General features: G+C 49.7%; 3 protein-coding genes across 4 annotated transcripts in view; 1 reads left to right on the top strand and 2 right to left on the bottom strand.

The window, feature by feature from the left end:
* Positions 1 to 15,547, top strand: part of smarcc2 (SWI/SNF related BAF chromatin remodeling complex subunit C2) — a gene marked incomplete at its 5' end in the record, with an annotated part of 18,714 nt that extends 3,167 nt beyond the window's left edge. The window contains 20 exons of the mRNA XM_084464535.1: positions 2,637 to 2,706; positions 3,132 to 3,207; positions 3,944 to 4,188; positions 4,567 to 4,691; positions 5,172 to 5,225; positions 5,318 to 5,355; positions 5,584 to 5,714; positions 5,823 to 5,894; positions 6,013 to 6,126; positions 6,808 to 6,961; positions 8,012 to 8,128; positions 8,217 to 8,279; positions 9,207 to 9,465; positions 10,559 to 10,720; positions 11,073 to 11,134; positions 11,441 to 11,561; positions 11,727 to 11,890; positions 12,220 to 12,354; positions 12,657 to 12,990; positions 13,487 to 15,547. Coding sequence (XP_084320661.1) covers positions 2,637 to 2,706; positions 3,132 to 3,207; positions 3,944 to 4,188; positions 4,567 to 4,691; positions 5,172 to 5,225; positions 5,318 to 5,355; positions 5,584 to 5,714; positions 5,823 to 5,894; positions 6,013 to 6,126; positions 6,808 to 6,961; positions 8,012 to 8,128; positions 8,217 to 8,279; positions 9,207 to 9,465; positions 10,559 to 10,720; positions 11,073 to 11,134; positions 11,441 to 11,561; positions 11,727 to 11,890; positions 12,220 to 12,354; positions 12,657 to 12,990; positions 13,487 to 13,551 — 2,561 coding nt within the window. The 3' untranslated portion in view covers positions 13,552 to 15,547. The remainder of the gene's footprint in view (positions 1 to 2,636; positions 2,707 to 3,131; positions 3,208 to 3,943; positions 4,189 to 4,566; positions 4,692 to 5,171; positions 5,226 to 5,317; positions 5,356 to 5,583; positions 5,715 to 5,822; positions 5,895 to 6,012; positions 6,127 to 6,807; positions 6,962 to 8,011; positions 8,129 to 8,216; positions 8,280 to 9,206; positions 9,466 to 10,558; positions 10,721 to 11,072; positions 11,135 to 11,440; positions 11,562 to 11,726; positions 11,891 to 12,219; positions 12,355 to 12,656; positions 12,991 to 13,486) is intronic.
* Positions 15,548 to 15,951: 404 nt separating this feature from the next.
* On the bottom strand, positions 15,952 to 20,291 carry myl6 (myosin, light chain 6, alkali, smooth muscle and non-muscle). Of its 2 annotated transcripts, XM_084464555.1 has the most exons (7): positions 20,180 to 20,291; positions 19,905 to 19,932; positions 18,910 to 19,053; positions 18,042 to 18,215; positions 17,671 to 17,748; positions 17,340 to 17,375; positions 15,952 to 16,437 (listed from the first exon to the last, which is right to left on the bottom strand). In XM_084464555.1, the coding sequence occupies exons 1-6, from the start codon at positions 20,180 to 20,182 to the stop codon at positions 17,347 to 17,349; spliced, it is 456 nt and encodes a 151-aa protein (XP_084320681.1). In that variant the 5' UTR covers positions 20,183 to 20,291; the 3' UTR covers positions 15,952 to 16,437; positions 17,340 to 17,346. The 2 variants fall into 2 exon arrangements, with proteins under 2 accessions (XP_084320681.1, XP_084320680.1); XM_084464554.1 differs by lacking the exon at positions 17,340 to 17,375.
* A 1,644-nt stretch (positions 20,292 to 21,935) lies between these two features.
* On the bottom strand, positions 21,936 to 24,778 carry tsfm (Ts translation elongation factor, mitochondrial). Its single transcript, XM_084464551.1, has 6 exons — positions 24,639 to 24,778; positions 23,901 to 24,035; positions 23,371 to 23,499; positions 23,130 to 23,252; positions 22,932 to 23,013; positions 21,936 to 22,480 (listed from the first exon to the last, which is right to left on the bottom strand). Exons 1-6 carry the CDS (start codon positions 24,684 to 24,686, stop codon positions 22,098 to 22,100), a joined length of 900 nt encoding a protein of 299 aa, XP_084320677.1. The 5' UTR covers positions 24,687 to 24,778; the 3' UTR covers positions 21,936 to 22,097.
* Positions 24,779 to 25,000: the final 222 nt, after the last annotated feature.

Here is a 25,000-nt window from a genome sequence, read left to right as displayed (position 1 = left end):
ACCTCAGTCCATTGGTCTATAACCACACCCACAGTGCTGTACCTCAGTCCATTGGTCTATAACCACACCCACAGTGCTGTACCTCGGTCCACTGGTCTATAACCACACCCACAGTGCTGTACCTCAGTCCATTGGTCCTCTATCACCACACCCAGGCAGTGCTGTAACATGAAGTCCAGTGGTCCTCCAACTTTGACTTTCCCGTGAAGGTCATTGCTCTGCTACACACTGTAGCACATTACTATAGGTGATACGTGATTAGTAGTTGATCGTGATCATAAATCATTAGGCAGGCAGCTTGTATATACAGGACTTATAAAACGGGTGGCTTAAATCAAGCGATCCGATTGGTTCCCAACTGTTGTATAATGAGCGTATGACGCCCATTCTGTTTACAGAGTTCTGTATCACTCTGCGCCTAACTTGATCTGTTGTTTATTTATATATAAAAGCAATAGCATAGTTAAATGAAGCCTAAAAATATGTTGATTGATGGAGAGGGTGGAAATGTTGTAAAGCAATAGGCACACGGTGAGTGAACTGCTCGAGGCTAAATAGTAGGCTAGTAGGCTAAATTGCCAGCGAACCAAGCTACCGTCTCTAGCCTTCTCTCTGAAGAACGCTACAGTGTGTTGCATAGCAACCGCTGCACACTTTGCAGGCAACCAGGAGGGACTACATTTTTGTATTTGTTAAAAAAATGCTTTTTTGACTTTCTCGTGTTTTCAAAATTGAGGGTGTCTATGACTTTCATTTCGCCATACTTACGTAACCGTTTTATAAAAGCAATAGATCACTTCAGTCAGTGAAATGTTTTCATTATACCACAGTTAAGGGGGTCGTTGTCCCTCCACTGCGCGTCGGGACGAACAACGCCCCTTAACTGTGGTATAACTGTGGAAAAGAGGAGATAAGAAGCAACAGAGAGAGAGGTCATGTTTCCCGAAGCTCTGCTAGGCAGTGGCAAAAACTACTTAATTCTTCGTTCAGGTCTACTTTATTTTATTTTATTTCATGATCATAATACTTAAGAATATATAGTTTGTTTCCGTCGACCTCCATCGCTCGATTCAACAATACATTTTGGCAGTTTTTATGACTACCGGATCAGACCGCAACAAAAGCCTTGGACTTTCCTATTGCCAACATGCCTCTGTACTCGGATGTCTCAGGCATGGAGACCAGGAAATGCACAAACTGCAACAGACAGTGGCTTTATTTGAAACGAGGCTAGCAGCATTAGAAAAATGCAAAGGACTCCTCCAGGATACAGTGCCGGTGGGTTAGTTTGCTGAGCTAGCTCAGACAAATACACAACAAGATGATCAACGCTACACTGTATCCTTTCCGAAGCTGGACAAGAGAGAGACAGTTCCAGCTGCCTCTCACTGGCACAGAGTCGAAGAGAACAGTCAGAACTTCTGAAGAGGGATTAGAAAAAAATATATATTTTTTTCATCTATTTTTTCTAAGGCTTATGATAAATATCAAATAAATTGCTGAAAATGAACATAAAAGATGAAGTTAGTTTCTGCGAAGTTCAAGGCACATTTGCACAATGATCTGGTCTCAGCAGATACCTTGACTCTGTTGGTTGTTATGTCATATTTGGAAGCTCAATCTGTAAAAAAAATCTCACCAGAAGTAACCATTTAAAGGGTTATTTTTCAAAAATTTCTTCCGGGGGGGCATTTTCTTCCCCGGACCCCCCTAGCATTGCTTGGTTACCAACTTACAGCACCACTGCTACAAAAAAATTGTGCGTGCACCACCCAGGTACAACAAAACCTTTTCCTCCCGCTGCTGAAAAAAATCCTAGAGGAAACACTGACTTCTCAACTGGATTTTGTGTTTTTAACTGAAACATGGCTAGAACAAAATAACAGTGCAACTGTTCTGATAGAGACAGCTCCTCCCAACTATAACTTTTTTAATGTATGTAGATCTGGAGGTGGAGGAGTTGCTGCTATATTTAAAAATGTATTTCAAGGGAAACAGATGTTATTTGGTGATTTTCCATCATTCGAATACCTTTGTGCTGTATTGAAATGTTCCCCCAGAGTTCTCCTATTAATTATTTACAGGCCACCCACATACTACAAATTTCTTTGATGACTTTACAGAATTATTGTCTAGCATCTCCACAGACTTTGACTGTCTAGTTATAACTGGTGACTTCAATATTCATACTGATGATTTTAATGATAAGTGTGCAAAAAAAATTTGGACACATTTGAAATGTCATTTGAATTTTGCCAAAGATTGGCACAATTCTGCTCTGTATCAGCCACCATAGGTAGCATGAGAATCTGGAGGCAAAGATGTTTTATTTATCCTTAAGTGTTCGGTGTTTAATAACTTTATTTTTTAATTTTTTTAAATTTATCATGTAGGTCTTGCAGAGGCTTGTAGCTTGGTGAACCTTATCACATTATCATTATTTCTTCCCAAAATGTTTGGATCTTTTTTCCCCTCTTTTTGGGAAATGTGGATCCAAATAAAAGCATTTAAATGTGTGTGTGTGTGTGTGTGTGTGTGTGTGTGTGTGTGTGTGTGTGTGTGTGTGTGTGTGTGTGTGTGTGTGTGTGTGTGTGTGTGTGTGTGTGTGTGTGTGTGTGTGTGTGTGTGTGTGTCAGAGGAGTGGGTGCGTCCGGTGATGAAGAGAGACAAGCAGGTGCTCCTCCACTGGGGATACTTTCCAGACAGGTTGGTGTCACGTTCTCCACCTTCACTGAACCCAACACTGCGTCCTGTCCCTTTGAGGGTCAGTGTGCCTTAAAGGGACAGTCCCATTAACTGTTCATGTCCACCACCGGGCTCCATTCAGCTATGTGCTAAATGCGTCTCGTTCAGAAATACAGTCTTCTTCATATTGATAATGTTGTAAATGGACTGTCTGACCTCTATCTCTCTGTTCCTAACCTCTGACCTCTAGCTCTCTGTTCCTCACCTCTATCGCTCGGTTGCTGACCTCTATCTCTCTGTTCTCTCTGTTCCTGACCTCTGACCTCTATCTCTCTGTTCTATCTGTTCCTGACCTCTGACCTCTATCTCTCTGTTCCTGACCTCTATCTCTCTGTTCCTGACCTCTATCTCTCGGTTTGTGACCTCTGACCTCTATCTCTGGTTAGTTACGATACCTGGATCTCTGCCAGTGAGGTGGAGGCTGCAGTGGAGGATCCTCCGACTCCTGAAAAGCCCAAAAAGGTCATTCCCAACGTTTCCTTTTCATATTTAGCTTCATGGCCACACAGTGGGCCTCAGTGTTAGGATTGACTGCCTTATTCTAGAGCACTGTGACAGTTGTTTATAAGCAAACCGGACGAGTGTCTGGGCTCACCGGGGGTCTGGGACTCCCCTGGGACTCCCCTGGGGTCTGGGACTCCCCTGGGGTCTGGGACTCCCCTGGGACTCCCCTGGGGTCTGGGACTCCCCTGGGGTCTGGGACTCCCCTGGGGTCTGGGACTCCCCTGGGACTCCCCTGGGGTCTGGGACTCCCCTGGGGTCTGGGACTCCCCTGGGACTCCCCTGGGGTCTGGGACTCCCCTGGGGTCTGGGACTCCCCTGGGACTCCCCTGTGGTCTGGGACTCACCGGGGGTCTGGGACTCACCGGGGGTCTGGGACTCGCCTGGGACTCCCCTGTGGTCTGGGACTCACCGGGGGTCTGGGACTCACCGGGGGTCTGGGACTCACCGGGGGTCTGGGACTCACCGGGGGTCTGGGACTCCCATGTGGTCTGGGACTCACCGGGGACTCCCCTGGGGTCTGGGACTCACCGGGGACTCCCCTGTGGTCTGGGACTCCCCTGGGGTCTGGGACTCACCGGGGACTCCCCTGTGGTCTGGGACTCCCCTGGGGTCTGGGACTCACCGGGGACTCCCCTGTGGTCTGGGACTCCCCTGGGGTCTGGGACTCACCGGGGACTCCCCTGTGGTCTGGCAGGTGCACGCCAGGTGGATCCTGGACCTGGACCAGTACAACGAGTGGATGAACGAGGAGGACTACGAGGTGGGGGAGGCGGGACCCCGGAGGAAACGCATCTCGGCCAAGACCCTGACGGACGAGGTGACCACGCCCGACGAGAGGCGGGACAAGAAGCCGGCCGGAGCCAAGAAGAGGAAACGCTCACCGTCGCCATCACCGACGCCCCCGCCCCCGGAGAGCAAGAAGAAGAACACCAAGAAGGCGTGAGTGTGTGTGTGTGTGTGTGTGTTAGTATGTTTGTGCGTGTGTGTTAGTATGTGTGTGTGCTTTAGTGTGTGTGTGTGTGTGTGTGTATGTGGGTTAGTATGTGTGTGTTAGTATGTTTGTGCGTGTGTGTTAGTATGGGTGTGCGCTTTAGTATGTGTGTGTGTGTGTGTGTGTGTGTGTGTGTGTGTGAGAGCCATCCATGTCAGGTTTTTCTAAAATTGCTGTGAATTCAAAATGGTATTCCAAGTGACACGTGTGTGTGCGTGTCCGTGTGCGTGTGTGTCTCTTTGTGTGTGTGTGTGTGTGTGTGTGTCTGTTTGTGTGTGTGTGTGTGTGTGTGTGTGTGTGTGTGTGTGTGTGTGTGTGTGTGACAGGCCCACCACTCCCTACACCAAGTCAAAGCGCGGTCAGCGTGAGGAGGAGCAAGAGGACCTCACCAAGGACCTGGACGAGGCCTCGCCCGCCCCCGCCACAGAGGAGGGAAACCCCGCCAAGACCAGTAGGGCGCCTCTCCTGTCTCACCCTCACCTCACCCTCACCCTCACCCTCACCCTCACCCTCACCCTCAACCTCCCCCTCAACCTCAACCTCACCCTCACCTCATCCTCAACCTCCCCCTCACCTTCACCCTCACCCTCACCCTAACATGGCCCCTCACCCTCAACTCACCCTCACCCTCACCCTCAACCTCCCCCTCACCCTCAACCTCCCCCTCACCTTCACCCTCACCCTCACCCTAACATGGCCCCTCACCCTCAACTCACCCTCACCCTCACCCTCAACCTCCCCCTCACCCTCAACCTCCCCCTCACCTTCACCCTTACATGTCCACCCTCACCCTCTGGTCCAGTGGTCTAAAACTACAGCAGTATCTGGTCCAGTGGTCCAGTGGTCCAGAACTACAGCAGTATCTGGTCCAGTGGTCCAGCTAGGGTCTCGTCTGACCACTTCTTCTCCTAATGATTTCTGTTCTCTGCAGACAGCGCTAAGAAGGACACGGACTCCACCCCGGTGAAGGGAGCCACAGAGAACGGTGAGTCCCCGACCCTGACTCCCACCAGTCTGTGTCCTGGAGCGTGCGTCGCAGCAGACCATGAGTGACCCCGCCTCTTTTCTCTCCCTCAGACGAGCAGGAAGACGAGTCGATGGAGACGACGGGAAAGGTGAGGAGATGAGGAGGAGGAGGGAGGCGATGCTGAGCAGGAGGTCTGCTCGGCCGGGGATGGATTGGTGCTCGGGGCTGGGTGCTGGGTGATGGGTGATGGGTGCTGGGGGTTGGGTGATGGGGGATGGGGGATGGGTGGTGGGTGGTGGGTGCTGGGGGCTGGGTGCTGGGGGCTGGGGGCTGGGTGATGGGTGCTGGGTGCTGAGTGCTACCCCCTCTGTCTTAGGAGGAGGCTGAGGGCTCCCCTAGTGTGAAGGGGGAGCCGGTGAAGGCGTCAGACCTCCACGAGGACAATGTGACGGAGCAGACCCACCACATCATCATCCCCAGCTACGCCGCGTGGTTCGACTACAACAGGTACACCCTCCCCCCCCCCACACAGCGCAGGAGTCGGTTCAGTCCCTGAGGGGCCTGTCACCAGGGGCAACCAGGCCTGTGTCTAAACGTCTGTCTCCTCCCCCCCAGCGTACACGCTATCGAGCGCAGAGCCCTGCCCGAGTTCTTCAACGGCAAGAACAAATCCAAAACGCCTGAGATGTACGAGTCACTTCTACTCTTCATGGACCCAACACGACACCTTATAGGACATTAAGGATCCGTTCAGCTTCTAGTGAGTCCATGTCACGGTTTGACCTCTCTCCTCCCCCCCCTTCAGTTATCTGGCCTACCGGAACTTCATGATCGACACGTACCGGCTGAACCCCCAGGAGTACCTCACCTCCACGGCCTGCCGGCGCAACCTGGCCGGGGACGTCTGCGCCATCATGAGGTCAGCCTCCGCCTGTAACCTACACCTGTAACCTAACCCTCACCCTCACCCTCACACCCTCACCCTCACCCCCTAACCCTCACCTGTTCAGTCTGACCTCCTCTCCACCCTCACCCTCACCAAAAGCAGTGTGAATATTCACGCTGCATGTTCGTGTGAGTTTGCTCGCGTGAGTGCACACACTTGTGCGAGCGTGGGAGGGGCATACCTCTGTGAACGCCACCGTTCCTTTCCCCCAATTCATTCTCAGCCAAGGCCGAGAGAACCACTGCGAGTCTTTACTTGTGGTACCAGAGACGTCGGAGATCCCAACGCAGTCGTTTAGGATTCATGATATCATCCCGAGGCGCACATAGCTTTTGGCCGTGATAAATATATATTATATTATATTATAGAGATATATTATATCATATAATGCGTAACTTTGAGGAAGTTAAGCAGCGATTCCGACCACTCTCCTACAATCTCTCTTTCTTGTGACAATCTTTTCACAGCTGACTTTGAGACATATATTAATCTAGTTGTTGATATCTGGTGGGCGTGCGCTGCGTCCTCTCTCCTCTATGCTCCCTCTCTGTGACGCGTTCAGGTTATTGTACACGTTTACATCCTGTTGTCCTGCTTTACCCTGAGCCTGTGTTTCCTGTTTACTGATGATGTCATCTTGGCTGGGGGGTGCAGGGTGCACGCCTTCCTGGAGCAGTGGGGGCTCATCAACTACCAGGTGGACTCTGAGAGCCGGCCCACCCCCATGGGCCCCCCGCCCACCTCCCACTTCCACGTCCTGGCTGACACCCCCTCCAGCCTGGTGCCCCTGCAGCCCAAGGCCTCGCAGGTACACACACAAACACACACACACACACACACACACACACACATGTTAAACCATTTTCATGATCAAGGCAATACAAAAACACTGCCCAAAGTTTTGAATACATGCTGTCTCTCTCTGGTCACACTCTGGTATCATGTGTCTCTCTCTGATCTCTCTGGTCCTATGTGTCTCTCTCTGGTCCTATGTGTCTCTCTCTGGTCCTATGTGTCTCTCTCTGATCTCTCTGGTCCTATGTGTCTCTCTCTGGTCCTATGTGTCTCTCTCTGATCTCTCTGGTCCTATGTGTCTCTCTCTGATCTCTCTGGTCCTATGTGTCTCATGTCTCTCTCTGGTCTGACGTGTCTCTCTGGTCCTATGTGTCTCTCTCTGGTCCTATGTGTCTCATGTCCCTCTCTGGTCTCTCTCTGGTCCTATGTGTCTCTCTCTGGTCCTATGTGTCTCATGTCCCTCTCTGGTCTCTCTCTGGTCTCTCTCTGGTCCTATGTGTCTCTCTCTGGTCCTATGTGTCTCATGTCCCTCTCTGGTCTCTCTCTGGTCTCTCTCTGGTCCTATGTGTCTCTCTCTGGTCCTATGTGTCTCATGTCCCTCTCTGGTCTCTCTCTGGTCTCTCTCTGGTCCTATGTGTCTCTCTCTGGTCCTATGTGTCTCATGTCCCTCTCTGGTCTCTCTCTGGTCCTATGTGTCTCTCTCTGGTCTCTCTCTGGTCCTATGTGTCTCTCTCTGGTCCTATGTGTCTCATGTCCCTCTCTGGTCTCTCTCTGGTCTCTCTCTGGTCCTATGTGTCTCTCTCTGGTCCTATGTGTCTCATGTCCCTCTCTGGTCTCTCTCTGGTCTCTCTCGTCCTATGTGTCTCATGTCTCTCTATGGTCTGACCTGTCTCTCTCTGGTCTCTCTCTGGTCCTATGTGTCTCTCTCTGGTCCTATGTGTCTCATGTCCCTCTCTGGTCTCTCTCTGGTCTCTCTCTGGTCCTATGTGTCTCTCTCTGGTCCTATGTGTCTCATGTCTCTCTCTCGTCCTACGTGTGTGTCTCTCTTTGTGTGGATGCCCAGCCCCCTGCCGCCCAGCAGATGCTGTCCTTCCCAGATAAGGTGAAGGAGAAGCCGGCCGACCTGCAGAACTTCGGCCTGCGCACGGACATGTACAGCAAGAAGAGCAGCTCCGTCAAGGTATGAGAGGCCACCGCCCTGGAACGAGGAACGGAAGAAAAGAGTTGATGTGGCCCTGCTGAATCATGTGCTTCATGTCGTTGTACAGAGCAAGACCTCCGCCAGCTCCATGAGGGACTGGACCGAACAGGAGACCCTCCTTCTGCTAGAGGTAAGGAGGAGACACAGCAACCAGCCTGAAGGCTTTACCCCCTGAGAACAGAACTAGTCTTTACCCCCTGAGAACAGAACTAGTCTTCACCCCCTGAGAACAGAACTAGTCTTCACCCCCTGAGAACAGAACTAGTCTTTACCCCCTGAGAACAGAACTAGTTGTCAGCTGTCCCACCTTCCTCCTTAGAATCAATGCCCTTGTGCTGTGGTCAGTGGTCCCACCTTCCCTTCTCTATGGGTCACCGGCCTACCTTCCTTAGAGTCAACCAATATTGTTAACCTTCGTACTTGGGTAAACGGGTCACAAAGGAGAAGACATCCCCTTAGGCACTCTTCTCCTTGATAAAAACACAGGCACTTCTGTGTCTTGGGTAAACATCACTTGAGTTGATTATTGACATCTGCAATATGGGGAGGATCTGAAACAGTATAAATAACCTGTCAAACTGTATTCTGGACTCATTCTGCTAGAGAGGAGTCTAATGTATGCATGCATTAAACCTAGGATAATTGCTTTTCAATGTATTGTGTGCTTTTTTGCAGTGGGAAATCTCATCTGGTCTAGACGCAATCTCTGTTAAAGGAAATTGCCACGACACCAGAACTAGTCTTCACCCCCTGAGAACAGAACTAGTCTTTAGACACATGGGGCTAGAATGGCTCAGTCTTTTTAAAACCATATCAACTGTCTTGCTGTGGGATAAACAGTATCTTACCTTTATATCAAATGAACCATTGTCACTCAGGAAAATGTCCTGATGTGGAAGTAACAATTTGAGGTCTTAAAAGATGTGATTATAAAAAGATTATGGCCAATGAAAACACAAAGCTTAGGACAACAACATAAGACTGAATTAACCCTTTGTGAACATGGAGGACAGACTAACCTCTCTCTTGGTGGGGGGGTCTCCTGGGGGGTCTCTAGGGTCTGGAGATGTACAAGGACGACTGGAACAAGGTGTCGGAGCATGTGGGCAGCCGCACGCAGGACGAGTGCATCCTCCACTTCCTGCGGCTGCCCATCGAGGACCCCTACCTGGAGGAGAGCTCCTCCACCCTGGGCCCGCTGGCCTACCAGCCCGTGCCCTTCAGCCAGGCGGGGAACCCCGTCATGAGCACCGTGGCCTTCCTGGCCTCCGTGGTGGACCCCCGCGTCGCCTCCGCCGCCGCCAAGTCCGCCCTGGGTGAGTGACCGGGTCCCTCTAGACCCCCTGCTCCCCCCGTACCTACGTCAGTCTGGTTCAGCACCGACGCAAGCTGAGCCAGAGAGGGATGCTTCTTCGATACCTTCTCAAATGGGTTCATTATGGTTCGTTATGGTTCATTAAGCACAGTAATCAGCAGCTACGGTTTGTGTAACATTCTTGGGACTGAATGAGTCAAGGCTGCATGATGTGATGCCAGACTGGGGTACAGTAGGACGCTGTATTGATCCACAGCCTCAGACTGAGCAGTGTTTCCCACACATAGGCCAATGTGTGGCGCTGCTGCGCCACAGATTGAACAACGAGCGCCACAAATTGATTCCGCTTTTCTTATTTATTTTTACTTGAACGCGATTTTTAAATGTAACTCCGCCAGCCCGTAATCGCGCCCCCGTAATGCTGCCAGTCCGACATGTTCCCATTCCGACAGTCCTGTGCTCGCCCATCTGTCTAAACACACGCAAATTAAACACGTGTAAACGTGTAAATGTGAACGTGAAGTAAAAGTGTATGAGAAGGAAATCGAGTCAGTCGACCTGCGATAAGCAGCTGATTCTGAACGAACTCGTCTTCGAGATGGACGTGTTCTAACGCATTTTTAATCAATGAAATGTTAACACAACAGTATATATCTGACCATTTCATTTTCGAAATTTTAGGTGAAGCCGAGCTTCCCTTGCAGTCGAGAAGTCGCCACTACGAAAGAATGCAATGTATCCAACTAGCGGGATCTAAACAAACTAAGCTCCAGCGAATTACTACAATGCAGAAGTAGTATAGAATGGCGAAACACAGCAACTCTAGCCTACTCTCAACCAAAATAAAAATAAAAATAATCGCCGCCTGCCCCCCCCGACAACAAATCCGCCACACATTGCTACCTGGTCTGTGGGAAACACTGCTGAGGTACAGTAGGACGCTGTATTGAGGTCCTCCTCAGACCCTACTTCACCAGATGAGGTCTAGGGTTAGACCCCAGGTCTAGGGTTAGACCTGTGGTGAGTTTAACGTGCCCTTCATCAGATGAAAGTCTAGGTGGGACCTGAGGGTTAACGTGCCCTTCCTCTCCCAGAGGAGTTCTCCCGCATGAAGGAGGAGGTCCCGGCGGCGCTGGTGGAGGCCCATGTCCGGCGGGTGGAGGAGGCGGCCCGGGCCAGCGGCCGGCAGGACCCCCTGTACGGCCTGGAGGGGAGCGGCATCGCTGGGACGGGCCTGGAGGAGGGGGAGAAGCCAGGTGAGACACACACACACACACACATGCAGACACACACACACACACACACACACACGGACACACACACACATACACACACACACACATGCATGGACAAACACACACAGCAGAATGCTGTAGAACTCTAAGAGATATTCGTCTTCGTATATCTAGTGATGTAGTAAACATGAGTCAGAGGCTTCACCCTCTAGAACGTAGAACCTCACAGGCCAAGACAGAACCTAGAGTCTCCTGTTCATGATGTGAAGACCCAGTGCAGACAGTGCAGTACCTTAACACTACTGCTCCATCACCCCCTCCACCCTGTGTCTGCTACATCACTACCTCCACCTCCTCTTTGCTGTCGCTCCAGATGAAAGCAGCGAGGAGAGCAAAGCTGAGAGCCAATCCAGCGAGGAGAAGAGAGACGCAAAGGTAGGAGCCTGGTTCATCACGTTACATTCATCACAAAGGCTTCTGCCAGGATGTAGTATTCTAACCCATCAAAGGCTTCTGCCAGGAAGTAGTATTCTAACCCATCAAAGGCTTCTGGCAGGAAGTAGTATTCTAACCCATCAAAGGCTTCTGGCAGGCGGTAGTATTCTAACCCATCAAAGGCTTCTGGCAGGCGGTAGTATTCTAACCCATCAAAGGCTTCTGGCAGGCGGTAGTATTCTAACCCATCAAAGGCTTCTGGCAGGCGGTAGTATTCTAACCCATGGATGCTCCTCCACCTCCCAGGAGAACAAAGAGGGAGCGCCGCAGGAGGAGGAGAAGCAGGGAGAGAACGGGAGGAAGGAGGAGGAGAAGGGGAGGGACGGCGACGGAGAGAGGGACGCCGAGAAGGCCGACTCTGAGATGGGTGAGAGGACCTCCTGTTCTGACGGATGGAGGGTCTCCATGTGGGGGGGTCTCCATGTGGGGGGTCTCCATGTGAGGGTCTCCATGTGGTCTGAGACCCAGCAGCATGTTGGGGGTCTCCATGTGGGGGGTCTCCATGTTCTGAGGTGATGTGTGTGTGTTCCAGGCGACGGAGACAAGGAGAAGGAGGGGAAGGAGGTGACGGAGGAGGGGGCGAGGGAGGCTGAGAGCGAGGGGGAGAGGAAGGCGAAGGTGGAGCGGGACGTGGGGGAGGGGAACCTGGCCACGGCCGCCGCCTCCGCCCTCGCCGCCGCCGCCGTCAAGGCTAAGGTACCTTAACCCTTCAGTCTCACCCCTTACCTAAGGGTCTTCTACTACACCCTCTCCCTTACTCTGTTCCCTTGACCCTTCAGTCTTACCCCTTACCTTAGTCTCTACTACACCTCTCCCCCACACTTACTTACCCCTTACCTTAGAGCCTTCTCCACCTCTCCCCCACACTCTCTCTGTTCCCTTAACCCTTTCCAGTCTTCCCCTTTCCCCCCCAAGTGTCTTCTCCAGCCTCTCCCACTGTGTTCCCTTAACCCCTTAAGAGTCTTGCCCCTTACCTTAGCGTCCCCCACCCCTCCCTCACTCTGTCCCTCCCCCCTGACGGACAGCACCTGGCGGCGGTGGAGGAGCGCAAGATCAAGTCCCTGGTGGCGCTGCTGGTGGAGACGCAGATGAAGAAGCTGGAGATCAAACTGAGGCACTTTGAGGAGCTGGAGACCATCATGGACCGCGAGAGGGAGGCGGTGAGCAGAGGGGTGGGGGGGGGGGAGCAGGGAGGGGGGGGCGGGGGGTGGTGGTGAGCAGGGCCTTCTGGGGGGGGGGGGGGGGGCAGGGCCTTCTGGGAGGGGGTTTGAGGAGAGGATGGGGTCCTCACATGTAACTGGTGTTGCTGGGTGCTGTGTCCTCACGTGTAACTGGTGTTACTGGGTGCTGTGTCCTCACCCTGTGCTGTGTGGTTCTGGGGTCCAGCTGGAGTACCAGCGGTTGTATGGTATTACTGGTGTTGCTGGTGTTACTGGTCCTCACCCTGTGGTTCTGGTTCCAGCTGGAGTACCAGCGGCAGCAGCTGCTGGCCGACCGCCAGTCCTTCCACATGGAGCAGCTGAAGTACGCTGAGATGAGGGCGCGCCAGCAGCACTTCCAGCAGATCCAGCAGGCCGCCGCCGCCGCCGCCGGCCCCCCCGGCCCCGCCGCCGCCAGTGGCCAGCCCGCCCCCGGGACCCCCACGCCGGCCTCCGCCCCCAGCCCTGCCCCGCCCGCCGCCTCCGTCCCGGTGGGGGAGAGCCAGCCCCCCGCAGCCCCCCAGTCCTCCCCCCCGGGGCCCCAGGGCCCGGCCGGCCCCGCCCAGTCCAACTCCAACACCACTCCAGTCCCCCATGGTGGGTACGGGACGTCCCAGTCCAGTGCACTGCACCACATCATCACTATACCAGTGTAACCAGTCTAATGTACATGTTATCATCACTAAACCAGTCTAATGTACATTTTATCATCACTAAACCAGTCTAATGTACATTTTATCATTACTATACAAGTCTAATGTACATTTTATCATCACTATACCAGTGTAACCAGTCTAATGTACATTTTATCATCGCTATACCAGTGTAACCAGTCTTATGTACATGTTATCATCACTATACCAGACTACCAGTCTAATGTACATGTTATCGTCACTATACCAGTGTAACCAGTCTTATGTACATGTTATCACTATACCAGTCAGTCTAATGTACATGTTATCATGACTATACCAGTCTAATATTATCATCACCATGTCAGTCTAATGTTTTCATAACTATACCAGTCTAACCCCACACATGTCAACATCACTAGTAGGTGTGTTTCTAACATGCTCTCCCCCCCCTCCCCCAGAGCCTGCGACCCCCCTGGCCGGGGACACGGTGCCGCCCCCCGCGCCGGTGCCCCCCCCCCAGTGAGACCGGGGAGGGAGGAGCACTGGCGAGCCAATGACTGACCACTCCAGCCCCGCCTTCATAGTCTCGTCAGGAAACCAAACTGACCAAGAAAAGTAATTTGGACATTTCCCAGCCTTTCTTTGACAGGACAATTGAAGCGACGAAAGCTTTTGATTTGTGGCGCGTCCCTCCTACTTGAACTATCTGGTGAGAACGAGTCCCTTCGATTGAGTATTGACATGAAGATGCCAATGAAGAACATTTATTTTTTTCTAGACAAACGGAAGAAAAAAAAACATGTCCCTGTATGCACCATAAGGAAAAAAAAAAAACATTCAAAACGCGGTCACCCAGGAAACGACACGAAAGATCCTCCTTTTGTTTTTTAAGTATTTTAACCAGCTGTACGTTCATGATCTTCAAGACTCTCCCCGGCCTGTGAAGTGGTGTTTCCCCGCTCTGTCCAGTACTCACCACACCGTCCCGGTCGGTCAATGAAGGGAAAAAAATTGCACTTTTGAGAGTATGTTTCCTCCGGCCTGTTAGAACATGGCGCGTAATTGGGGTCATAACATGAGCACTTAGTGTCCCCTCGTTGTTCATTTTCATAGGTAGAGTTTTGAAAGCTCATTTGGACATGTAACTAGGTGGTGCCCAGGGGCACCTCCAGCAGGGGGCCTCTCAGCAGGGGCCCCTCAACAGGGGCACCTCCAGCAGGTGGCCTCTCAGCAGGGGGCCCTTAGGAGTGACACCAGTGAACATTTTTGACCCTAGATCCAGTCTGATTATATAGTTTGGAACCATCTTGGTTTCTTGAACGACAAAGTGCTGTAGACTAGACTCTGTTAAAATACCTTTACAATTTGTGCTCAGAAACAAATATCACATCCTTAAGTGGGATGGTGGAAATGGAAAGTTAAAAAATATATATCGATGACCTGAGATAGACCTTTTTTTTTTTCTTATTGTGATATTATTTTGGCGTCCTTTTGTAGCAAGGTCCCTCCTAGGTGTCTCCATTGGCAATGAGCAGCGTGATGTTCCTTATGTTCTGGTTCAGGAGGTCAGAAGAGTCACTAGCCACAGGCTTCACTTCTCTATATGGTCCGAAAAAAGAATCAACAAATCTATTGACATACTTTTTCAGAATTTGGGTCAGTGGTTTGGTTGCTGAACCTAAATCTTTTTTTAATGATGACTTTAATCTCCATTTCTCTGTACATCATGTTGTAGTTTACATGCTTGGGAAACAAGTCGATTTGAAGTGTGCTGAATTTGAAGTTACAGACTGAAGGAAGGACGATGCTGTAAACCGAGGGATATCGCACCTTAAACAGCTCGCTCTGAGACCACCGTCCGTACTATTGCAACAGAATCCTCACTTTTTATCCAATTTTTATATTTTTTATTGTTGGTTTTCCATTTCGTTTTTTTGACGTCTACATTACAAGCGTGTATTAATATTATCTTTGTAGCCTATATCTACTCTTTCCAGTATCATGTGTGTTGGATGTCTGCGCGCGTGTTTCTGAATGCATGCCCTGGAGAATCCCTTATCAAGGACTTTCAGTTTACTTCTCAGTGCAGACATTTGTTTTAATCGGTGGACAAAGGATGAAGGATAACTTCAACGTTGTCCAACACAAACCCATCACACACACACATACTCTTCCCCTGCATATGACATCATTGACCTATAATCAGATACCTAACAGCATGTCCGCTAGCCAGTGTTAGAGAACTCGTCAGAGGCATCGATGGACTTCTTGTCTGTGTTATTACTACAGTGTGTGCATTTTGTGATATAAAATAAGTGCGTGTCCGTTCAGTTTCTGTATGTTTTTCACACTGCTTGTGACGAGCAGCAATTGAATTATTATACAGTAGAAATCAACCTTTCCTCAGTAAATCATTACCTACGTAGTATTGGCAGTTCCCTCCGGCAGTTTGTATTGGATAGAAAAAACGAGATGTTGAGGTTTTCTTTATGAAATATTGGGAATAAAATAAAAGATGTGACGAGGAGATTGTGTCATGTGTCATTAATAATCAACGATGGTCTTACCTTGATACCTCCTCATTTAGTCAACAATGGAATTACCTTGATACATCTTCATTTAGTCAACGATGGTTTTACATCGCTTGATACATCCTCATTTATAGTAAACAATGGTGTATTGTATTTCATACCTCGATACATCCTCTCCAGAAAAATATCTGGAGATTTAGAAGGACTATTGAAACCAACACATGGTCTGATAAATCTGGAAATCATCAAACATGTTCAGCCTAACAAAGATAGGATATAAATGAACAGGTACCATCAGAATGTGCCCTTTGTGGACCTAGTCTTGTGATAAACAGTTATAACCTTACATGACTCGACATTTCTAGATGCCAACTCAAAAAAAACAAAGAAAATCCTTTTAAAAAGTTGGTTCTTTATTAAATACTGTTGAAAGCAGCCTGCCATCCTACAGTATCACTTCCATGATGGATTTCCCTGGTTTGGATAAACAAGTCTTGGTTACAGCTTGCCTTAGCCAATGAACATGCATCTGCTCTATAAAAATCAACATAGCTAGTTGGCTACAAAAGTGACAGGGAAGGAATGTGTACAAATAATCAAGGGAATGTTATTGCCAATGTGGTGCCGATGATCTGCATCCTAACATGCATCTCCATGTGGAGGAATGATGTGTGGAAATGAAATGGTATGGTCTCTTCAACATAGGACATGCAAAAGGCACTTTTGAAATCAAATAAAAGGATGTCAAAAACAAACATGGAATCTGTTTGGGGACGTGACGTGGACAGCAAGACGGAGACAAACATTAATATTCAGGGAAACACTTAAAACCGAAGCGTGCAGAGATCCTCAACCGCTCATCACCATCCTGACGAGTTCTGAGAACAAGAACCAAGAAAGAAAGCGAGAGCGAGAGAGAGAGAAGGGGCAGAGATAGAGAGAGAGAAGAGGGAGACAGAGAGAGTCATTAGGCTTGATCGTGTCAGATGAAAGCAAGACACCAAGCTCAACCTACAGCCCAGCGCAGCCAGCAGCTCCCCTCCAAACCCAACGCCTCATATGGTAAACATCTCGCAGGCGCTGGACCCCTCAAGCTGGGCGGTCCTGGTCAGACGGGCCCTCACGGGGGCCCCTAACAGCCATAAGCCATCTGGCTCCTGCATCCTAACTCCTAAATGAGGAGTTGGAGATGAGGGAGGTCCACACTCCTACATACGCGCTGTGACAGCCAAGATGAAGAGGTTCTGTCCTTAAATGGTCTACGTGTAATCAACAGTAGGGAGCAGCGAGGACAGAGGGAGGCGTCCTGGCGAGCCGCTACCTGCCCAGCCTCAGGGCCTGAAGCGTGCTCGGTGATTAACACAATAGAACGGCAGGCAAAGTGGAGAGAAGAATCCTGATGAAGAAATACTGTGTTAAACACTCAACCTAACCAAAGCATATCTGCGGGGTTAGGGTTAGGATCAGTTTCTGTTGGGGCAGAGGAGACAGAGAGAGAGAGACACCACCATCACCGTTAGTGAAGAGGGCGCCGAGCCACAGGAAACATCCGGAAGGCTTTGTATACAAAACACATCAAGTAGCAGCCTGCACGAGGTCAGACCATCGCTCTACCAAGCTGACTACTGCATGCAGGGCCTAGCCAGCGCCACTCTGCAGGAGAGCGGGGTTAATGTGCACTGAATCTAAACTCTTCGAAGCGTCGTTAATAAGCCCCTGTTAAACCCCTCATCAGGTAGAGAGTGAGTGAGTAAGTTAGAGAGTGAGTGAATGATTGTACCCTCTGCTCATCCGGATATGATCTGTCGGACAAAAGCTGTGGAGGAGGAACACAGAAGGTCAGAACACACATGATGTCAGGCCAATGGTTCAGATCCAGTCACCTGACCCCCGAACCCAGTGACTACGCTAACAGTCCGGCTAGCGCTGCAGCCGGCGAGGGCACATCTTGGCGTTCATTAGGGTAACAGGAAGTTAGCAGTGATTGGTCAGCCCTGGTGTTGGGGGGGGGGGGGGGGAGGGGTCACAGGTAGTTAGCAGTGATTGGGCTGCCCTCACGTTGGGGGTCACAGGAGGTTAGCCGTGATTGGTCAACCCGGGCGTGGACCTACCTTCATAGTTGATGCAGCCGTTGGTGTCTTCGTGTCCGGCTAAGAGGGTTTCCACCTCCTCCTCAGACATCTTCTCTCCTGGAGGGACGGGAGATCACACAACGGCCTCAACATGTCTGCCAGCGCAGCGTCGCCCGGTACAAAGGTGACTGACCACCAGGAAGCTTTGCTGTTCCAACGAATTTAAGGACCAATCATAAAATATAAAAACTCTTCCTTATAACACAATGAGAAATACCACAGGAATCCATTCGGACCTGCCCTATTGATTAGTGATCAATAGTCCTTTACAGACAGTGCTCCTTTGATTAACCACTCAGCCGTCCACACAGAGCAACCAGAGCTGATCCAATCATCTGCAGCGGTCCTACCCAGTGTGGTGAGGACATGGCGGAGCTCCGCCCCCATCACGGTGCCGTTGCCCTCCTTGTCGAAGACGCGCAGGCCCTCCACAAAGTCCTCGAACGAGCCCTGGTCCTTGTTCTTGGCGATGGCCAGCAGCATGGGCAGGAACTGCTCAAAGTCCAGCATCTTGTAGTTCATCTCTGGGGACACCAGGGGGAGGAGTCAGCCACTGGGAGCACCACCCACTCCCCCACCAAAACACTCACATTCCACGGCTCCACAGAGACATACGAGACACCAGACAGGCACGGGGGTGAGGGTGTGTGTATATGTGGCCGCTTGCTTTTAGATCTTAAAGATAGATAAGCTGGTTTTAAGAAGATAAGCTTTATTTTAACATTTGGAGGGACTTTCAGTTCACACCAGAGTTCATTACAGATACAGATTAAAAGACATTACTGTACTGCTGGACTACATTTACACAGCGTTTTTCTAACCAGCGGCCACTTTAGTCAATATTGTAAAGCGCTTTGAGTGACCGCTGGTTAGAAAAACGCTTTACAATATTGACTAACACTCACCCTTTCATGCACACATTCACACCCTGACGGCGGAGTCAACCATGCAAGGCGACAGCCAGCTCGTCAGGAGAAGTTAGGGTGAGGTGCTCAGGGAAACCTCGACACCCAGCTAGGAGGAGCCGGGGATCGAACCAGCAACCTTCCGTCTACCAGCCAACCCGCTCTGCCTCCTGAGCCACATGCCGCCCACACTGATCCCGGCGGAAATCATTTGTCACCGTTATAAAATAGAATGGTAGGGTTTTCTACAAACGACAGTGAAGCTGGACCCCTCAGACCAGCGGCCAACCCCTGTAACCACGGCGACACTGACCTTCTGACTTGGGGTTCCCCAGCACCTTGAGGACCTCGGCGTTGACCGGGTTTTGGCCCAGGGCCCGCATGACGTCCCCACACTGGCTGTAGCTGATCTTCCCGTCGCCCGTCCGGTCGAACAGAAGGAACGCCTCCTTGAACTCTGGGGGGGGGGAGACAGAGGAGATCAGCCAGACACAAAACACCCAAAGGAGAGGGGCTCTACCTTAGGAGAGGGTTTCAGTATGATGTAGGGGGGGGGGGGGGGGGACTGGAAGGGATGGCTATGTGGGTCAGTGGTGGTATCTCTCACACACACACACACACACACACACACACACACACACACACACACACACACACACACACACACACACACACACACACCTCGTCCTTCCATTCGTCAAAGTCACTGCTTTAAACAATCATTTAAAAGGCTGACTTCAGCTCCTAATAAGGCGTTTGTATAGGGCTCATTGTGAGCATTAAGAGGTCTGCTGGCGATTTATACTTATGTCAAAGGTATGTTTGGGGCAACGCCCAAGTTGGTCCGGTGTGGAAACCGTGACCAGTCAATAAAGAGTCTTACGTTGTAGGCTACTACTAATACTAATACTACTACTAATAATAATAATAAGAACAAGCTCGTCCCGAAGCGAGGAGGCGCTCTGTGGTGATGATGAGGAAACACATCATGGACGTACAGAGGCACAGAAAAACGAAAATGGATCTCAAATGTATCAGTTTAAATTCACCCATTCCGGTGGATTAAGAAGCATATTATGTTCGTCCTGAACCCGGTGGGCCAGATGTGGGTTCGGTCAGGGACTAGCCGAACCAGGGTCTACCCACAGAGGGGTATCTGGACCCGGACAGGCCGGGGTGGACCCGAACAAGGAGGGGTGGACCCGAACAGGCCGGTAGGAACAGCGGGTACCCGACGCGGAGCGGAACTGAACCCAGGAAGTGAACTCCTTAGCGCGGCTAACGCACCGAGACGGCCTCGCTACTCACCCATGATCTGGTCCTCTGAGTAGTCCGACTGGGGGAGGGCAGAGAGAGAGAGAACATTAATACAGGTCATGTTCACAGAGAGGCAGGGGGGGACACATTTAAACGATTCACGGCGGACTGTAACGAAGCGCCTCAGCTAACAGCTAGCTGTGGCTAAGGATGGCGTCATCACGATAATCTCATTATAAAGCGATCAAACCCCGGCAGCACCACGACGCCGAGCCTTGATACACGGAACAGCATTTGTTTGTAAAAACACGAAGCGGGGGTCTTACCATGGTGGAGATGTTGGCTGAGTGTTGCTGTAGACTGAAGCTCTTCGTACCGCGGACTGATGAGACTGAAGGGAGGAAACACCCTCGTGACGTAACGAGTGAGGAAACACCCCCCGTGACGTCACCACGCCGCCGCAGCCAAATGCACTTAAAAGGAAGTCTGATGGAGTCACTGAGCGACCCCCCGCTGATCAACACTGTACTATAATTAAGCAATAGATCACTGACTGAGGTGATCTATTGCTTTTATAAAACGGTTACGTAAATATGGCGAAATTAAAGTCATAGACACCCTCAATTTTGAAAAAGCGAGAAAGTCGGAAAAGCATTTTTTTTAACGAATACAGAAAAGTAGTCCCTCCTGGCTGCCGGCAAAGTGTACGGCGGTTGCTATGCAACACACTGTAGCGTCCTTCAGAGAGAAGGCTAGAGACGGTAGCTTGGTTCGCCGGCAATTTAGCAATTTAGAAGGCTAAATTGCCGGCGACCGTGTGCCTATTGCTTTACAGGCTTTTTTTAGGCTTCAGTGAACTATGCTATCGCTTTTATATATAAATAAACAACAGTTCAAGTTAGGCGCGGAGTGATACTGGACTCTGTAAACTGAACGGGCGTCATAGCTGTGTGTATACGCTCAATATACAACGGTTGGGAACCAATCAGATCGCTTGATTTAGGCCCCCCGTTTTATAATACTACTTATCTCAGGCATGCAAACTTGTTTGGGGTGAAAAAGGTGAGAATGATGCGTGAGCCAAGGAAAACACAGACCCACTAGGGGGTTCCAGGGTTATACTCCGGGGAGTTAAAAATAAAAATAGAAATTATTAAAAACAAAAAGATTCTATAAAAAAAAATATATATATAAAAAAAATTCTATAAAAAGACTACGAAAAGTCTACCACCAACAGTAGTAAACAAACTCGATTGATTTTCACATTTTCAAAACCTTTTAGCTAGTCATAGCTGTTTTTTTGGCCGTGAGAAATTGGATGTGTGGCGTGTGTAAGCAGGCAAAAACGTGTGTCACACGGTGCACCGTGCAAGTTGGCAGCTCTGAAATGTATAAATCGAATTACGTGGGAGCTAGAGGGAACCAAGCTCCCAAAAAGCGCAGATCAAAAAAAAAGGATGCGCACAAAAAACATTTGTGCGCAGGTCCAATTTTTTTCATTATTATTTTTTTAATTCATAATTTTTTTTTTATAATTTTTTTTATATAATTTTTTTTTGTATTTCTTTTTTTATATATATTTTTTTTATATAAACATTTTTTTATATTATTTTTTTTTCATAATTTTTTTTATATCTTCTTTTAATAAAAACAAATTTCATATTTTTTTATATCTTTTTTTAAATCTGTTTCTATATATATATTTTTTTATAATTATTTTTTTATTATTATTTAATAATAGGTAAGACCGCACAGGGATGGATAATGAGCGTTGTTTAAGATGAAATTACAATGCCAAATATGGCAGACACCTTCAGATATATGAGAGACCCCCTCAGTTTTTTGACTTATAATAATACTATATAATAATACTGATAAACACCATAAACCCAGTTGTCCTGTACTATAACAGTTGTCTTGTACTGTCCTGTACTATAACCCAGCAGTCTGTCCTGTCCAGCGGTCCACCAGGAGACAGCAGGCTGCTGAACCTCAGTAGACTAAGGAGGGTTAGAGACTTTTTGGTCTCTAACACACCAACCAGGAACACACACACAACCTTTGAGTTCTACAACCATGATGCACCATTATATCTCCCCATTTATTACAATAATAAACATATTGTCATCATACAGCATGAGTACGGTTGAACTTTATAAATTATTGACCGTTATCTAGACTGTGACTGCGCACTCTAACCATCGTATCTCATTTAATCAGAAACAAAGACGACCCAACAGCCCCTTATTCAGCCGCCTCGCCGCACTGGAACCGGACGAAGTCCAGGACCCGGGCCTCCTGGCCCTGCAGGAACTGGGCCACGGTCCGGGACGGGTCCGGGAGGAAGGTCTGAGGCAGCAGGCGGGTCTCGCTGTCGCCGCAGGGCAGGTCCTCCATGTTTCCCAGCGTCGTGGGCGCCTCCCCCACCACGTGCTGCCCCAGCTTACGTCCCAGCAGCTCTCGGGATTCCTCCTTGCCCCCCTTGAAGACCACCAGGGCCCCGTAGCGGCCCAGCGCCGTGTCCCCGGGGCCGCCCACGCCCCCGTGCACGTAGGAGCCGATGTGCCAGCCGGCCGGGACGCCCAGCATCACGGCCCGCCGCACTGACATGTTCTCCCCCAGCCGACCTGCAGGGGGCGCCAGAGAACCCGTCAGGCAGTGCAGCGACGACAATACTAAACATTTCTCGCACATGATTGAACGACACGGATCTATTTAAATATATATCCCAACCCTTCTTTGTTAGATAAAAAATGTATAACTAAACTGTATACCTTTCCTTTCTGTAGTTAGAATAGAAAGGATGGCATTTGAAGACCGGTCTAATCTGTCCTAGTTTTCATTTCACACATTGTGCAAAATAACAAGATTTGAGTTCAAATCATTTGAAAATACATGACTGATCCTACTTGGAAGAGCCAGCCCACCATTCAAAGCCTCCGTATCACAGACGAAAAACCAGAAGTCCACATCTTTTTAGATAAATGTGGATTCAACTTATTCTATTGGTCTGGGACCACAAGCAGACCCTCTAGTGCCTCTGAACGGGGCCCTCAGCAGGAACAGGGAGGGACTGACCGATCATGAGGGCCACCTGGTCCGCCAGGGACCCTGCCTCTCCAGCCCGCAGCGTGCTCAGATCACTGGCCCCCAGGATACTCTGGGAGGACGATGGGAGAACATTATGGGAGACAGCTCGTAGCACAACAAGGCACCACATGCCCTAGTAAGGCTACATACATTATACATACAACAAAGGTTCTTCCCGTTCTCTACCTTCACGTATCCCGTCTTGCCCTGGCTGCTGCCCCGGTGGTGGGCCAGCGTGGCAGAGACCACGTCCCTCACCAGCTGCTGGAACTTCTCGTTGCGGGCCACAAAGTCTGTCTCACAGTTCACCTGCAGCACAAGACAAGGAGAGGGACATCTTCAGGATGACTGGGTACTGCAGGGGACGTTTCAAAGAATGGGTCCGGCTCCAAAGAGTCCGGCCTGGTCAGTCCGTCGCTGGCCTCACCTCCACCATCACGGCGGCCTCCCCGCCTACGAACACACCCACCAGCCCGTCTTTGGCCCTGCGTCCTTCCAGCTTGTTGGCTTTGCTCCAGCCCTCCTTCTGGGCCTGCTGGTTCAGCCAGCTCTCCGCCTGCATGGACGAGAAGAGTGTGTTGGGTTCACCTGGACCCTGCATAGCCTCCCCCCCTTAGCCCCATACCCCTCTTACGCACTTATCGTATGTTGTATGTCCTGGCACTTAATGTACGCACTTATTGTATGTTGTACGTCCTGGCTCTAGTATTAGTATGGTGTAGCATCTTATCCTTGCTATCTTTGTTGTATACAGGGAATGGGTTAACCTAGCAATTGTTAGTGCTTGGCACTTGGTTCTATGAGCATCCTTACTTTACCGACAGCGATATATTGTTGTTTCTCTTTCTTCTGACAAATGTACTTATTGTAAGTCACTTTGGATAAAAGCGTCTGCTAAATGCTCTGTTCAAAACGGCTAAAAAGACCGCTCCACACAATACACATGAGGATGTTTACCTGGTTTATGTCGTTGTCAAACTTCTCCAGGGCTTTTTTACAGTTGATAAAAGTGTAGCCGGTGCTTTTCCTGAGCTTCATCAGAAGGGATTTCTCGGTGGCCAGCAGCTGACAGCCCGTGTGGACATGTCGGCCCTGCGGGGGGCATCAGAGAGGAAGGGTTCATTCATTAATGCAATGTACAGTATTCAAGACAGTTCAGACAGGTTCACATGCAATACCATTACAGTCATCTTCCACCTACGTCAAAAGGATTGAAAATGAAACTGGATAACAGTGATTTCTTATGAAATAAGAAACTAAATGAAATAGTTCAAGGTTATGAATGAATGAATGAATGAATGAATAACGTAATGAAAGCAGGATGGATACATCAGTCCAAATGATTAAGTAAAAATCAGCGGTCAATACTGCAGTTAAAGTGTTTGAGATGCAGATAAATAATGACATGATAACTAGAACCTAGCGAAACATATTCAGGACAAGGAGACTAGTCCTGGCTCGCTGGAGCGGGTTCAGGTCCAATATAAGAGGATGTTCAGGTCGTAGGTCCGGGTTCAGATCCAGCCCAGACCCCCCGGTAGGTCCGGGTTCGGGTCCAGTTCCAGTCCAGACCCCCCGGTTGGACCGGGGTTCAGGTCCAGACCCCTCGGTAGGTCCAGTCCAGACCCCCCGGTGTCCTCTACATGACAGCGGGATGCAGTAATGTGTTGTGTATATGTTGTGTATGTTGCCCACCTTTAAGAGTTGTGTGGTGACGGTTCTGAACAACATTGGTAAGGACATGGTTGGTCCCGGGACGGCTAAGGTACCGGGTACCGGTTCGATGTCTTATGAAATGTTGGGTCCGCTTGTCATTGAAATCCACGCTGGGTAGAGCAGCCGATGAGGTCCAAAAAGGATAAAACACGCTTAATTCAGCGCCCCCTGAAGTATGGGAGAATAGTTTATATATTTATTAATTCCTATCTTATTTAGTAATTTAACACATACGGGTTGATCAGATCATTAATCTTAATAACTGTCCAATGATTATTTGTGTTTCTCAACTATAACCGATTATGTTGACTCATGTGTTAATACATTTTACCTTACAAACT

Source organism: Micromesistius poutassou (assembly GCF_964030765.1).
Source record: "Micromesistius poutassou genome assembly, chromosome: 2".
NCBI classification, from domain to species: Eukaryota; Metazoa; Chordata; class Actinopteri; order Gadiformes; family Gadidae; genus Micromesistius; species Micromesistius poutassou.
Note: the sequence above shows the minus strand (reverse complement) of the source record. Positions and strands in the feature narration are given on the sequence as shown.